The 14,356-nt window shown below is 39.3% G+C and overlaps 2 protein-coding genes across 4 annotated transcripts; one reads left to right on the top strand and one right to left on the bottom strand.

The window, feature by feature from the left end:
* The first annotated feature begins 262 nt into the window (after positions 1–262).
* Positions 263–4,901, top strand: LOC147496402 (serine carboxypeptidase-like 45). Of its 3 annotated transcripts, XR_015194753.1 has the most exons (11): positions 285–672; positions 795–896; positions 1,004–1,096; positions 1,325–1,417; positions 1,507–1,586; positions 1,699–1,980; positions 2,101–2,225; positions 3,271–3,363; positions 3,443–3,560; positions 4,032–4,263; positions 4,359–4,477. XR_015194753.1 is itself a non-coding variant. In XM_086559418.1 (10 exons), the coding sequence occupies exons 1-10, from the start codon at positions 414–416 to the stop codon at positions 4,179–4,181; spliced, it is 1,395 nt and encodes a 464-aa protein (XP_086415544.1). In that variant the 5' UTR covers positions 263–413; the 3' UTR covers positions 4,182–4,901. The 3 variants fall into 3 exon arrangements, 2 of the variants coding, with proteins under 2 accessions (XP_086415544.1, XP_086415545.1); XM_086559418.1 differs by having other exon boundaries at positions 263–672; positions 4,032–4,901; XM_086559419.1 differs by lacking the exon at positions 1,325–1,417 and having other exon boundaries at positions 4,032–4,477.
* Positions 4,902–5,321: 420 nt separating this feature from the next.
* LOC147496401 (ATP-dependent Clp protease ATP-binding subunit ClpA homolog CD4B, chloroplastic) lies at positions 5,322–14,116 on the bottom strand. The gene is made up of 9 exons (XM_086559417.1): positions 13,235–14,116; positions 12,886–13,001; positions 12,658–12,780; positions 12,382–12,567; positions 10,725–10,940; positions 9,309–9,526; positions 7,653–7,728; positions 7,473–7,562; positions 5,322–6,805 (listed from the first exon to the last, which is right to left on the bottom strand). The coding sequence occupies exons 1-9, from the start codon at positions 13,782–13,784 to the stop codon at positions 5,627–5,629; spliced, it is 2,754 nt and encodes a 917-aa protein (XP_086415543.1). The 5' UTR covers positions 13,785–14,116; the 3' UTR covers positions 5,322–5,626.
* Positions 14,117–14,356: the final 240 nt, after the last annotated feature.

Below are 14,356 nucleotides of genomic sequence, written 5' to 3'. Positions count from 1 at the left end.
AAACCACTTTCTAGGGGAGAAAGTGTGAAAGTGTATGTTCATCTAGTGGTTACAGCCTTGACTAATGAGTAATATGATTTGTGTAAAACAAAATTAAAACCCAAAGCAACTGCAGAAATGATAATTATTACAGAAAACTGATGATGAAAATTCCTCTCTTTCAAACGACCCGGGCCCCTAAGACATGTCAGGAAACGTAGGACCCACCTCCAACTATCCCAAAAGTGACTACACTGGGTCAACTTCACTCTCCCACTCCCCCACTCTTTCTCTCTCACACACACACAGACTTGCTGTTTATTTTATGCACTCCCTAGTCCCTCCACAGTTCACGCTTCACACTGGGCAGCATCTCAAATCTTTATTTACCTCTACACTTCCCTCTTCCAACTACATTCTTTCTACCTGAAATAATGCATGCACTGCATTGGAAAACCATGGTGTTGGTTGTAGCACTAGCACTGCTTCAGCCAATGCTTTTTATCAAGGTAGAGTCCTTTCCAGCTCTATCTGACAAAATAACTGTGCTGCCTGGGCAACCCCATGTTAGCTTCCAGCAGTATTCAGGTTATGTTACTATAGATGTGAAGAAAAAAAGATCTCTATTTTACTACTTTGTTGAAGCAGAGATGGATCCAGCTTCAAAGCCTCTTGTTCTCTGGTTGAATGGAGGTCAGCACTTCCTCCTCACTTAATTATAAGACGTTTATGTGTAGGGGAAAGAAGGAGCAAACTCGTTTTCTTTTTCTATGTTCTTATGGGAAGATTCAAATATATTTTTGTTTTCTTTGTAGGTCCTGGTTGTTCTTCTTTGGGTGTTGGAGCATTTTCTGAAAATGGGCCTTTTAGACCCAGTGGAAAGGTTTTGGTGAGAAATGAGCATAGCTGGAATAAAGGTATCCATCTAATGTCTCTTGAATATACTTTCTTTTAACATTTATGTACAATGAGTGGTTTAATATCAACTTTGCAAATTGATACTTGATTCACATTTGTTCTGCAGAAGCAAATATGTTATACTTGGAGACTCCAGTGGGTGTTGGATTCTCTTTCTCCAATCAAACCTCTTTTGAGACTGTAGATGACAAGATAACAGGCATGTCTCATCACTTTGAACAATTACTTATTGACAGTACTTGAAATCAAGTTAGTTTGTGATACATTTTAAGTGCTACTACTTGGATTCAAATTAAAGTCCATTTGTATTTAGATTACCAAAAATCTCTTTGAGTTCTTGATAGCTAAAATTATAAATTTTATCTTTTATGAAATATTGTTGGAGTCTCTTCCAGTATTGAAACTGTTGCGAATTTGGATTCTTAAGCCAGGGATAATCTTCTGTTTTTGCTACACTGGTTTGATAAGTTTCCCCAGTACAAGCAAAAGGAACTATTTATTACCGGGGAAAGCTATGCAGGTAAACTAGAATGTTCGTCAATCTCATCGTCATTTGTTCATCGTAGAACATAAGAACAGGACTGATTATGAGAATGTTGCAATTACCAGGGCATTATATCCCACAACTTGCAGAGCTGATGATTCAATTCAACAAAAAGAAAATGTTGTTTAATTTGAAAGGAATTGCTGTAAGTAGCTAAAAGAATTCAACTTAAGGAGTCTATTTGAAATGATAATAAGTTAAACATAAATCTTGTTGGATGATTTTGTTTGAGTTGATGTCTTAATTTTCCATTGCAGTTGGGCAATCCTGTGCTGGAATTTGAGACAGATTTCAATTCAAGAGCTGAGTACTTCTGGTCTCATGGATTGATATCAGATGCTACATACAAATTTTTCACATCAGCTTGTAATTATTCTCGATATGTGAGCGAATACTACAGGGAATCTGTTTCCCCTATATGCTCAATGGTAATGTCCCAAGTGGGTAAAGAAACAAGTAGATTTGTAGATAAGTACGATGTCACCCTAGATGTTTGCACATCATCGGTCTTCTCACAATCCAAGATTATCAGTCCCCAAGTGAGTTTGATCCATAGTATTTCTACTCTTCTCTAATGAACTGATTTAGTTTACCCCTCTTTCTTTCTTGTCCCTCAATATATCTTACAATGTCAATTTTGGCTTCCTTCTAATCCACAGCAAGTCACTCAGAGTGTTGATGTCTGCATTGAAGATGAAACAGTAAATTATTTGAACCGAAAGGATGTACAGAAAGCTCTCCATGCCCGTCTCGTGGGAGTAAACAAGTGGACAGTTTGCAGCAGGTAAAATTTCTTACCTTAGTCCAGCAAATTATACAGTTAGAGCATTTGTGAAGAGTGTACTCATGACATTAACCTTAAAACAGGTAAGCACCATTGTGACACTAGTTCAGAATGTTGACTTGATGAGTACCTCATGAAAGGAGAATATATAACTAATCAACTCTAACATTAGAATCATAAAGTTAACAGTCGTAACGGACGAACCAAACTCCTATGAACATTAGGAGTCTATTTCATGAGGATCCTTTTTTAGAATCCTTGTGGCGATTACTCTCCACCAAGTATACTGTAAGTGTATATTATCACTGCAAAGCTCTTACGAAGAAGCTATTATCATGTTAAGCTTTATGTTCTCTCTAAATAAGCTATTCATTGGTTGTTGTGTTTTTTTATTGGTATCCTCTTTCTTTTGTAGTGCTGCTGGGATTTTTTTTTTTTCGCTAGAAACATGTCTTTTATATATTAAAACATAAGGGGTACCATACTACAATCAAGCAAATGTCTGGACAGTAGACATACATCCTGAGTCTGGATAGCCCACTTTGCTAGTGCATGTGCCTCGTCGTTATACATACGACTAATCCACCTGAACTTACAGAAAGTAAAAGGTTTACACAACTCCTCAATCATTAACTTAATTGGTTCTAGTCTCCAATAGTGAGAGGTAGACTCAAGAGTGTTTTGTAAATCCATCATGACTAATTTACTGTCACCCTCAAACAAAATCGAGTTCCCTCCCATACTCCTAGCTAGCTTTGCTGCAACTTCCAGCGCCACCATTTCTGCTTCTTCAGCCTCCTGAGCTGTGAACTTCCTGATGGCTGCCCCACGTAGGTTCCCTTCATTGTCCCAGGCCAGTGCTCCAGCTGCTGCCTTTCCAGTTTCTCTCGAAATTGTGGAATCACTAGTAGTCACAAAAGGCTCAACTCGGTCACCCGAGCATATGACCGAGATTAATAGAATAAACTGCTGCTGGGATTTCTTGGATCCATATCTTCTCAAGTGAAGTGAATAATTGTTTAATTCTTTCTTAACATGTATGCAGCATCCTGGATTATGATGTACTTAACGTAGAGATACCCACGATCAACGTTGTAGGCTCAATTGTCAAAGCCGGAATCCCAGTCCTAGTTTACAGGTGAAGTATCTGATTCTGGATCGGTACAGATGTGTAAGTTTTCTTCCAAAGTGAATTTACCTTTTGATTTTAACTACAGTGGAGATCAAGATTCAGTCATTCCGCTGACTGGGAGCAGAAAGCTTGTCCATGGGCTGGCAGAAGAATTAGGATTGAACACCACTGCAGCTTATAGAGTTTGGTTTGAAGGGAAACAGGTAAATTTGGCTGACAAACTACTCTTTGGAAATCGATGAAATTGAGTTATACCTTATATTTTCCCTAGTTTTAGTTTTTTCAAAGATGTTTTTTTCTGTTAAATATCCAATCAATACTCCTCAAAGGCCTGAGCTGTCAAGGAGGGGAAAGTTTACTTAACCTAGGATCCTAACCTTTCCACCATACTTCCAGACTCAAAGTCCTCATAGGATCCCCCTCTATCGAAACTGACCCAATGCCTCTTTTTCAACTATCCTCAGTGTTTATTGACTGAGCAGTTAGCACTGTGCCCATACATAATGCTCCGATGCATTTTAGCCTAGCTTCTAAGGCACCCTCTTGCGTCATTAGATTCACTCAATAGAAGTTGGGTTGACTCTGATACCAATTTTACAAACACGAGTCGTCATGGAGCAGAAATTTAATCGCGTAAGCAAGGATCACAACACTGTTGGATTTTCTTTCTACAGGTCGGTGGATGGACTCAAGTCTATGGTAATATTCTTTCCTTTGCCACCATCAGAGGAGCTTCTCATGAAGCTCCATTCTCACAGCCAGAGAGATCACTCGTGCTGTTCAAGTCATTTTTACAAGGCACACCTCTACCTGAAGTATTTTGATTGATTGATTGATTGATTGATTGGTCCATGGGTGTTCATAGTTTTCACACATGTAAAGTTGGTTATGGTATTTATTGAGAAGGTGAAAGCAAGATATGCAATTGTGTTTTTTGCAAGGTTGAACAACTTTTGTATAGAACTTAAAGAAAGAATTGTTTTCGTTGTTTTCACTGTTAGGTGACCGTATCAAAGTGAAATAGAAAACCCTGTAAGGAAGAATATGTACCTACTGAAGGATTGTAGTGTTCTTAATTAAACGACCGTCAAGAATCAATCATTATTGGATTTACTTATAATCCGGAATCTAGCTCATCTACAAGCTTTTCAAATCCCATCGATAGAAGTGAGTTGTAATAACTGGGAAGCTGATCAAGATGTTGAGTAATAAGCAAGATGATCACCACATTTAGGCTGAGTTCTACTAGGACATGGTTCCCCACTTCAATCTCGAGGGAACTTGAAGCCATATATTTTTTTCCCCGAGTTTTTACTATTGCTTCCTTAGAGCCCTTTGAACATCTTCCTCAGCATTGCAGAGTTGCAGGATTCTCAAACTTTGATAGCAGTCTCCTGAGCTGTAACCACAAACCTGGTAATCGCCTTCAAGAACTATTTGAAGCACTGATTGAGTGATTGAGCTTTTCTTTTTATCCAATGATGTGTAAATTGAACTTAAAGTATATGTTTCAAAAAAAAAATGTGACTATTGGCAGAAAGGTACATTGTTTTGTTCTCAGACAATAATCCAGAAAATAAAAGGCATGTCCAGCAGCCAAATGCAAGGCCATTATGGCCCACAAAGGCTGTGTGTGAGAACTAGGGTTAGGTGTGGTGCACTAAGTGAACAGAGATGACTGATTATCTGGATCCAAGGAGGGAGATTATGCCAAGAAATCGGAGAGAACAAAACTTTTGCAACACTCCACAATGATGCAAGTTTTGCAATGTCAAGGGCATGTTGACTGAAGGAATTCGGTGCTTCACCAGATTCTTCTTGTAAAATATGAGTAAGGTAGCGTGGTCTAAAATTTGCTTCCCATCTGAATAGGCATACTTCCAAGTATCTCAAGGTGCAGAAAATGCACCAATCCTTCCAAGAGTAACTGACACACAGTTTGAGCACCTGAACAGTAAACTCAATTTGGCTAGAAAAAGAAAGGATGATATACTATTAAGATATGAGAGTGATGTCAGAACCCCAGAACAAAGCAGGGACGGAAGACATAGACTGTTCACCTAATCCATCACACAATAATTTATGTCTATATTACAATGTTATTTCAGGAACATTTGCTCTACGGGATAAATTCTCCTGCCTATGCCTTGAAATGCATTCAGAATAGCGTGACAATACTGTATGTATATAACAGATAACTAAATCTATCTAGATGTAGTTAACAGTACAAATACCATGCTTGTGAACATCAGATGCAGAAGAGCGCTGTTTACACAGGTACTGCCGGGGGCAATGATTCAAGAGTCCCACTACTTCCATTGAGCACTGTAACATTTCCATCAGCATCGACGTCCACGATAACAGAATCCCCCTCCTTGATATCTCCAGAGAGCATCTTCTCAGCCATGCTGTCCTCTAAAAGCCTCATTATTGCTCGCCTTAGAGGTCTTGCTCCATAGCTCGGGCTGTATCCTTCATCAACAACTCTGTCTCTAAATCTCTCTGTAACCTGAAGCTCTATTTCCTTGGCCTTTAGCCTCTCAAATACCTCCTTCAACATTATATCTGCAATATCCTTGACTTCCAACTTCGTTAACTGCCGGAAGACGATCATCTCGTCTAACCTGTTCAGGAACTCTGGTCTAAAGTACTGCTTCAATTCCTCGGTAACCAGGCTCTTTATCCGGTTGTAGCTGCTGTCCTTCTCATCATAGTCGAGATCGAATCCAATACGACGGCCTCCTTTTTCAATTACACTGCTACCAACATTGGAGGTCATTATCAGTAGCGTATTTTTAAAATCAACAGTCCGCCCCTTGCTATCTGTCAACCTCCCATCTTCCAGAATCTGAAGCATCATATTGAAGACATCGGGGTGAGCCTTCTCTATCTCGTCAAAGAGGACCACAGTATAGGGCCGGCGGCGAACAGCTTCAGTAAGCTGACCACCCTCAGTGTAGCCGACATAACCAGGTGGTGAACCAATCAGCTTGGAGACAGTATGCCTCTCCATAAACTCACTCATATCAAGCCGGATCATGGCTTCCTCAGAACCAAAGTAATAGGCAGCCAGCGTTTTCGCCAGCTCCGACTTTCCCACACCAGTTGGACCTGAAAATATGAAGCTCGCAATAGGCCGATTTGGATTCTTCAGCCCAACACGGGCTCGGCGGATGGCACGGCTAATAGCTTTGACAGCTTCATCCTGACCAATGATTCTTTGGTGGAGTGTGTCTTCCATCTTGAGGAGTTTATCAGACTCATCACTTGATACTTTGTCAACTGGGATTCCAGTCCATGAAGACACAATATGCTGTATGTCAACTTCTGTCACGATAGGACCTGAATCACTTGCCTCACTCTCTGCCTTGGTTTTCTCTTTACCTTTGTCAATTAAACTTGTGATCTGGGCCTTGAGATCCATTTCCCTATCCCTCAACTCACCAGCCTGCCAAAAGTCATCATAAGCTTGACTGGATAAAAAAAAAATGGTAAACCCAAAGAAAATTCCATCGAATCTACCCATTAAAGGTCATGATTGGACTCAAATTCATATCTGGAACAGCCAAACACCAAACTCCATAACATCACCACAGATGTGTGAAGTTGTTGAAGCACAAAACTCAAACAATACGGTGCACTTTTGTTTTAAATACATATTTGACTTGAATCGACTTTATAAGTTTGTACCTCATTGGACAGCAAATATGAATAAACATGTCGTCTCGGACTACTATGGCACAAGCTTAAGGCTCCTAATGGATTAAGAGGGAGACACAGACTAAAAAAATTCTAAGTTACATTGACATGTATCGGACACGGATACGGGGTGTCTGACACAGCGAAATATCAAAAACTGATGAATATCACACACAATATGTGTCCGTGTGTGTCCGACACGGACACGCCGATATGTATCCGACACGGATTATTTTAGAAATATGGCGTGTCCATGTAACATAGAAAAATGTATTCAATTATAACTTAATTGACTCCGGGTTTCCGCAGTGAGTTAAGATTGGTTGCTCTAAGAGAGAACGAATAGATGAAAATCTTTCCTTACGGCTCTGGAAGCTATACATACTTGAACTATATAAAATACAAAAATTACCTACTTTTTCAAAGTCCTGGCCACGAACAGCTTCATTTTTCTCCTTTGTAATCTGTCTGAGCTCTTTTTCGAGTTCTCTAGCTTCCTCAGGGAGCTGTAAGGGAAAGAGCAGGTAATCCACTAAGTTTAACACTCTTGGAACAAAGCAGAAAAACGTTATGTTCTGAGACATGACAAATTATACCTGTGCATTACGAAGCCGAACTCGAGAACCAGCCTCATCAATCAAGTCAATGGCTTTGTCAGGGAGGAAGCGATCACTGGTTTACATAAGCAGATAGAAATATGAGAGTAATAAATATAAAAACCAGATAGGAAAAGAAACAAACAGTAAAGTGAGAAAGAACCTGCCCCAATTCCTAACCCGGTTGAAGAAACATAGGTGGGATGAGATTTTTCTTAAATTCAATTTGGTATAGATTATAGAATATACGTTGAATTTGCTATTCCATACACTTTATGGTCTGTATGGTTGAGTAACCACAACTTACAGAACAGCTTGTCAAATGGAAGCAAGGGCAGGGAACAAATCACTACTAAGCAATATGGGCTTTTGTGATATGCACCATGCACCCCATATCTCCAGTATAGAAAGAAGACAAAAAAAGATAAAATCTCTTAGTAAATACTATAAAGAAAAAAGAAAATGGGCTTGCTGCATATGTATCATATGAAACAAAGATTTTTATCAGCAAAATAATTACTACTGAAACTAAGTACAAGTAAATCAGTGATATCACAAACACATATTACTCCTGAAGGGAAAATTCCAAATATTACCCTGCTGCACCGCGAAATCCCCCACACGGAATTTAAAGGATAATGATGTCATAAAAGGATGTCCGCTACTTCAAAAAGGATATTACTCATCTCCAACCACAGCATTACAACAGGGAGCAAAGTCCCCATCCAAACCCAATAAGGCCGTATCCTCTCTCTCCAAACTTCTTCTCCATTAACGTAGATACAATTTTACTCTAACTAATCCACTAGTGTTGGAGGATGGGAGTCAAAGGTATCTTCAAAGTGTTGGAGGATGGGAGCTACCAGACAAATTTTCTAGAAGGAAATTCATGAGAATTTTGTCCTGATCACTCAAATAAAACCAAGTTGATGCATGAAAAACATGACTGGCTACACAAAACCTCTTCAAATAATGCCAAGGCAAGAGGGGAACAACCGGATGCCAGCCTAACTACGGTAACTAATACCCCAACTCGTTGTTCCTTTACTTTTTTTTGTTACTATTTTAGAATAAAATGAAATTTTAGTGATAAAGGAAAAGGTACATTATATTTCAATTTCACTGTTAAAGAAACATCTGTAGGGAAACTAAGACATCCCAACTAGGTTGGCACCTCTTAGACAACTCATTGTGTGTCATCCCACCTGTTGCTCCCTTAGTAAGGGACTAAGGTAATTAATACATCCAATTACAAGTGTTACATCACAAACGAATGCCTTAGTTGCCTAGTTACCATACATCATTTGCACTGGTCCCCTCAATTTGACATTTTTGATACACCGCTGCATCACACTCATAGGTACATAATCTGACATCCTGGGAGGAGGGGGGGGGATGGGACTGGACATCTACGAGAAGCTAACAGGTCAGTTTACCTCTTTTTCTTAAATATAATCATTGAGTCAACGGGAAAAACAAGTAGTGATTAACTCTATATAATTTCAACTTTCAGCTTTTTGGTGACAAATAAGATTTAAGAAAACTTATCTTACATCTACTTATGGTACTGTAGTGCAACTTTATCCACGTTGATCAATCAGAGGCATAAATTGGCTGGCAAATGAACAAGAACACTATGCAGATAACATGACAAACCTGATGTATTGGTATGACAACTGAGCAGCAGCAACTAAGGATTCATCTGTGTAACGGAGCTTGTGATGAATCTCATATCGTTCTCGGAGACCTTTCAAAATCTGTACAGTCTCCTCAACAGATGGCTCAGGCACTTTTACAGGCTGGAATCGTCTTTCCAAAGCCGGATCTTTCTCAATGTGCTTCCTATATTCATCTAGCGTTGTCGCACCAATGCACTGCACCAAATAACAAATTTCAAAACTCCATACAAGAACGTGGGACTTAAAGGAAAGGACGCATATACACATGCTAACTGAGATGTCCAATACTATCTTATGACCGTATAGGAAGGAAAGCATGTTTGTATCCAGATGAAGAACGTTCTAAAATCAACAATTCAACAAAAAAAAAATTCTGATGAATACTTGAACAGATTTTGGACAAACAATGATGATATGGTGGAGCAGCAGCCACCAAAAATTAATCCAAACAGCAAAGCAGACCGGTTGGAGGAGGAATCTTCCTGATGAGTATTCCGAGGAAGACTATTCATATCAAGAGTATGAAGAGTAGGAAACTGTATATTGCGCCAATGTGTTTAATTTAAAGGAAGACATTGACCATCTTCATTTCATGGTTCTGAGTTCTGACACTGCTTTTGCAGGTTCCTTCCCATCTTTGGAGACAATTTTAATGTAGTCCAAGTAAGAATTACTTATTTAGTTTCGGTTTATAGTGATCATCCAGGCAGAAGAATGGTTTGTGTGGCTGATCTAGTGTCTTATTGTGTGCAACAAGACAAATAGATCTTCCGATACTTGTGGCAATATCAGAGCACAATCTGCAGTCGAGTTTTTCTCGACCCGGGAGCGTGGCGTGTATGAGACTGGCATACGATTTACCAAACATGATAAGGTTTATCAGAACCTTTTATTTTTTGGATAGTTAGAACTTTATCCCATAATCCCTTTTCACCAGTGAAGGTGGGAATCGAACCCAAGACCGAACCTCCCAAGTCTTGACCAGTAGCCACTGGACACCTTCAGAACTCATGGTCAAATTCTTCGTCAGTTGGGCCAATGGGGTAAATGTTGCAGTGCATGGAGTGATAATGTCATCATGCCACCATAAAATAGGATGACATCAGTTGGAAAAACTCTCAAAAATGCTTTGGAAGAATGTTTGGAATGTGTTTTGCACGTGACAATTGGAAAATGCAGAACAAAGACATTGAGGTGGGGACATATACACACACAGTAAAGAGAAGTTCAATAGTTTTCATGAACTATGCCAATACAGCCAGACTACCGTCTTAATCCTTACAAAAAGAGATGCCCATCAACCAAGGTGCAAGCCTTTTGTAAGGATCGGACAACTGAGGTAAAGGTACAATTTTTAAGTGGGTGATCTGAGCAGGTGTTAAAGCTTTATTACCTGTAGTTCCCCTCTAGCAAGAGATGGTTTCAAGATGTTTGCAGCATCAATCGCACCCTCTGCCGCTCCTGCTCCAATCAACGTGTGCACCTCATCAATAAATAGTATTATCTCATCACTTTGTTTAATTTCCTCCATCAGCTTCTTTAACCTTTCCTCAAACTCTCCACGATATTTTGTACCAGCAACAAGAAGACCCATATCCAGGGTAATCACCTGTAGTCAAAAAACTTTTGAGCTGGAGTTTCCCAAGCGAAGAAGACTAAGAACATACCAAGCTAAAAAAGATAAGATTAAGTAAGAAAAATAAGCACCCGAGGACACAAGAAAAAGGAAACGAAAAGGAAAAAGAAGGTAACATAAAGAGGGAATTGTAAAGTCGGAAATTTAACAGAAAGTTGTTTTAAACTTCTACGTCAGAAAACATGCTACGTGTAAAGCGTCTTAAGGGAGATTGAAGCAGAAGCACTAAGCAATTTCTCATAACAGGATATTTATCTGATCGTAGCCACTGACTTTTTCTGTCAGGAGTGAGCAAGTGCCCAGACCCAACTATCCTTTCAAGGCTTGAATACCAGAAATATGTTATTACTCAAATTGTCAAACATATCACAAACCATGCTGAAAAAGGGAAGCTTTCAAGTCATTGGTGCAGTCTCAAAAATTACAAGTTGGTTGTCATGGAAAGTTCCTCAACTATTCAAGATAAACAAGAAGAGTCAAAAAATTAGGCGAAGTAGAACATCAAAAACAAACAACACTTTTTTTTATCGGTAAAAGCAGATGTATTATATTGATAATATGAAAAGTTTAAGGATGAAGTATCCTATACACATCGAGAGAAAAAAGAAAAGAAAAGAAAACAACATAAAAAGTAACGAGGCACATCAAGTGTCCACATGACATCGTCCCAAAAGAGAGTCCCATCTAATCGTGAAACTACCAAAAGGAGTCCCATCAAGTGTCCACGAGTATTATATTGTTGTTTACTTCCTTGTCTAACATCAAAATCCACACTTACTAGTTAGCTTGAAGAGCCTACTTTATGAGGACTATCCTCTAGGAGAAAAATGGCCGGTTCACGTAATTTTTATTCATAAAATATCAAGATTGTATGGTGCGGTCCATACAGAGGCACCACGTGACCACCTTAGGGATGGCGTGCTTGAAGCCTCCTTTGTATGAGTTTAGTTTGTGTTTTTAAGTTTGGGTTTCAAATCCCTAGTTGTTCTTTAATTTCTCGCAATTGTTCTTCATTGTATCTAAGTGTGTTCTTATTTATGACTCCTACTATTGTAATGGGCACATGTTCTAGACACTTGAACAATATTCACTACAAAACCTCTTTTGATACAATACCAAGATAATTATTAGGGTAAAAGGAGTTCACTATATTTGACCATCAGCTTATACTTCACTCAAAGAGAGCATTTCAACGTGACGACTAGTCTTCAGAACTTACTGATTACTCTTTCAATGGGGTACAGTTGTGTTTTTCAGACTGGATTTTTTGAGTGTCGTTTTGATGTGATTATTGGTTAATCATAAAAAGAGTTAATGGATCCAATCTCTGACGACTCATACATGCTTGATACCAACCCATGTGTGTGTCTCTGTGTTATTTCAAGTCTAAATGTTCAGAGAATGCTATCGTTACCTTCTTTCCCTCAATTGTTTCTGGAACATCACCACTTGCGATTCGTTGCGCAAGTCCCTCTGCAATTGCTGTTTTCCCCACACCAGGTTCTCCAATTAAACAGGGGTTGTTCTTTGTCCGCCTACCCAGAATTTGAGTCACACGCTCTATCTGTGCTTGCCTTCCAACGACAGGATCCAGCTTACCCTGTGATTAAAGAAAAATACAGTCAAAACAAACTAATAAAACACAGACTTTCTGAACTTAGAAGCAAACAGGAGCAATTGGAAAAGATACCTCCTCTGCCAGCTTGGTCAGGTTGGTACCATACTCCTCAAGAGTAGGCATCTTATTGCCACTGCTACCTCCCCCAACTCCAGCACCAACAGCTTCGGTGCTCTCACCGACCATACGGATAACCTGATCAGATCAATATGTCATTCACTCATTCTAGAACGAAATGTAAAAGTGAGGTGGGGGGAGCTTGTGGGTTTGGGATGAGGGAAATTAGAGTATGAATGTTACCTGTGTACGAATGTTATTTGGATCCGCACCAAGGTTCTCAAGCACACGAGCTGCAACACCTTCACCCTCGCGAAGTAGTCCTAGTAGCAAATGCTCTGACCCAATATAATTATGACCTGAAACATTTAGCAAGAATCAATAAGGTCTGCATGCATGTCATATGATGTAAACATTGCTGCACGCAAAACTCATTTTCCACACATTTCCCAGATAATACCACTTGTCAGAAACTTTATACAGAGACGAAATCAGTGGAGCATCATAATGAATGCATGTGATCCAAGAGTTGTAATTTTTTCGTCAACAGACTAGTGTTATTCTACCTCAACCGGGAAGAGAAAAAGATTACCTAGTTGACGAGCCTCCTCCAGTGAGAGTTCTAAAACACGCTTTGCACGAGGAGTGAATGGAATCTCCACTGCAACAAATCCACTTCCTCTACCAATAATTTTCTCCACTTCAACACGAGCATCCTTTAGATTAATTCCCATGGATTTAAGAACTTTTGCAGCAATACCAGTTCCTTCACCAATGAGACCCAGTAGAATTTGTTCTGTACCGACAAAATTGTGTCCTAATCGTCTTGCCTCCTCTTGGGCGAGCATAATGACTTTAATAGCTTTTTCAGTGAAGCGTTCAAACATAGCTCTAGGCACACATCTCTTTGCTCTTCCACGTGCTGGTCCTGGGGCATATACTGCAGCTGCTACCTCAGAATGGAAATCGGTTTTCACCAGTATTGTATCTAAAGCATTCGACCCCCTCAGTCCTGAGAAGCCCCGGATTTGCATGTTATTATTATACGACATCATTTTAACCCTAATCCTTTTGCTCTTTCCAGATCGGACAACTGCAACTGCAGCAGGTAGGCTTGCTGACTGAACCATAGTCCCAGCCATGATGATTATCCAACTTTACTTTCAACAAAATAGAGAGTATACCTGAACAAGAGCGAGAGAGAGAGAGGTCAGAGGAGCAGTAATAAATAAATGAGCTTATGAAAATGTGGAGAGGATTGCACGCTAACCTGAAAAACAATATAGATATTGTTTCCTTTTATTATTATTAATGACGTAATAATAATTCTTTAATTATTTTATGGCCTGCTGTGTTTCTGGCTCCCACTGAATACACGGCCCATTATTTCTTTTCTAATAAAATTCAAAACTCTGCTACGTAGGTACGCCCTTTTTTTCACGGTCGACAATCAAGCTACAAGATTGGCGGTTGTGAGTGAAACGGAAGCCCATGCGCCACTACATATATTATTATTCACTCACACGTCACAACTACGGCATTACTTCACAAATAAAATTATTACTATATTCTATTGACTCTATTTTTCAAGGCTTCACCGAGTCTCAAATTTTTTGTAAACTCTAATACTAATTACCAAAAAAAAATAAAAAAATTTCCAAATTAGGAATTTATATTATTCATGTAATTGGGGTTCAACAAAGAGTCCCACAAA

This window comes from Coptis chinensis, chromosome 5 (genome assembly GCF_015680905.1).
Source record: "Coptis chinensis isolate HL-2020 chromosome 5, ASM1568090v1, whole genome shotgun sequence".
Lineage (NCBI taxonomy): Eukaryota > Viridiplantae > Streptophyta > Magnoliopsida > Ranunculales > Ranunculaceae > Coptis > Coptis chinensis.
The sequence above is the reverse complement of the archived record's forward strand: the minus strand, read 5'-3'. Positions and strand labels throughout refer to the sequence as shown.

Bases quoted from the DNA above. Each gene is read 5' to 3' on its own strand.
- LOC147496401 (XM_086559417.1), bottom strand. From the start codon at position 13,784: ATGGCTGGGACTATGGTTCAGTCAGCAAGCCTACCTGCTGCAGTTGCA. The intron at 7,729-9,308 runs GTTTGTCATGTT...TATGTAAACCAG, and splicing joins TTGTCATACCAATACATCAG to TGATCGCTTCCTCCCTGACA. The intron at 6,806-7,472 runs GTAGGTAATTTT...GACTTTTGGCAG, and splicing joins GTGGCCAGGACTTTGAAAAA to GCTGGTGAGTTGAGGGATAG.
- LOC147496402 (XM_086559418.1), top strand. From the start codon at position 414: ATGCATGCACTGCATTGGAAAACCATGGTGTTGGTTGTAGCACTAGCA. The intron at 673-794 runs GTCAGCACTTCC...TTTTCTTTGTAG, and splicing joins TGTTCTCTGGTTGAATGGAG to GTCCTGGTTGTTCTTCTTTG. The intron at 2,226-3,270 runs GTAAAATTTCTT...ACATGTATGCAG, and splicing joins AAGTGGACAGTTTGCAGCAG to CATCCTGGATTATGATGTAC.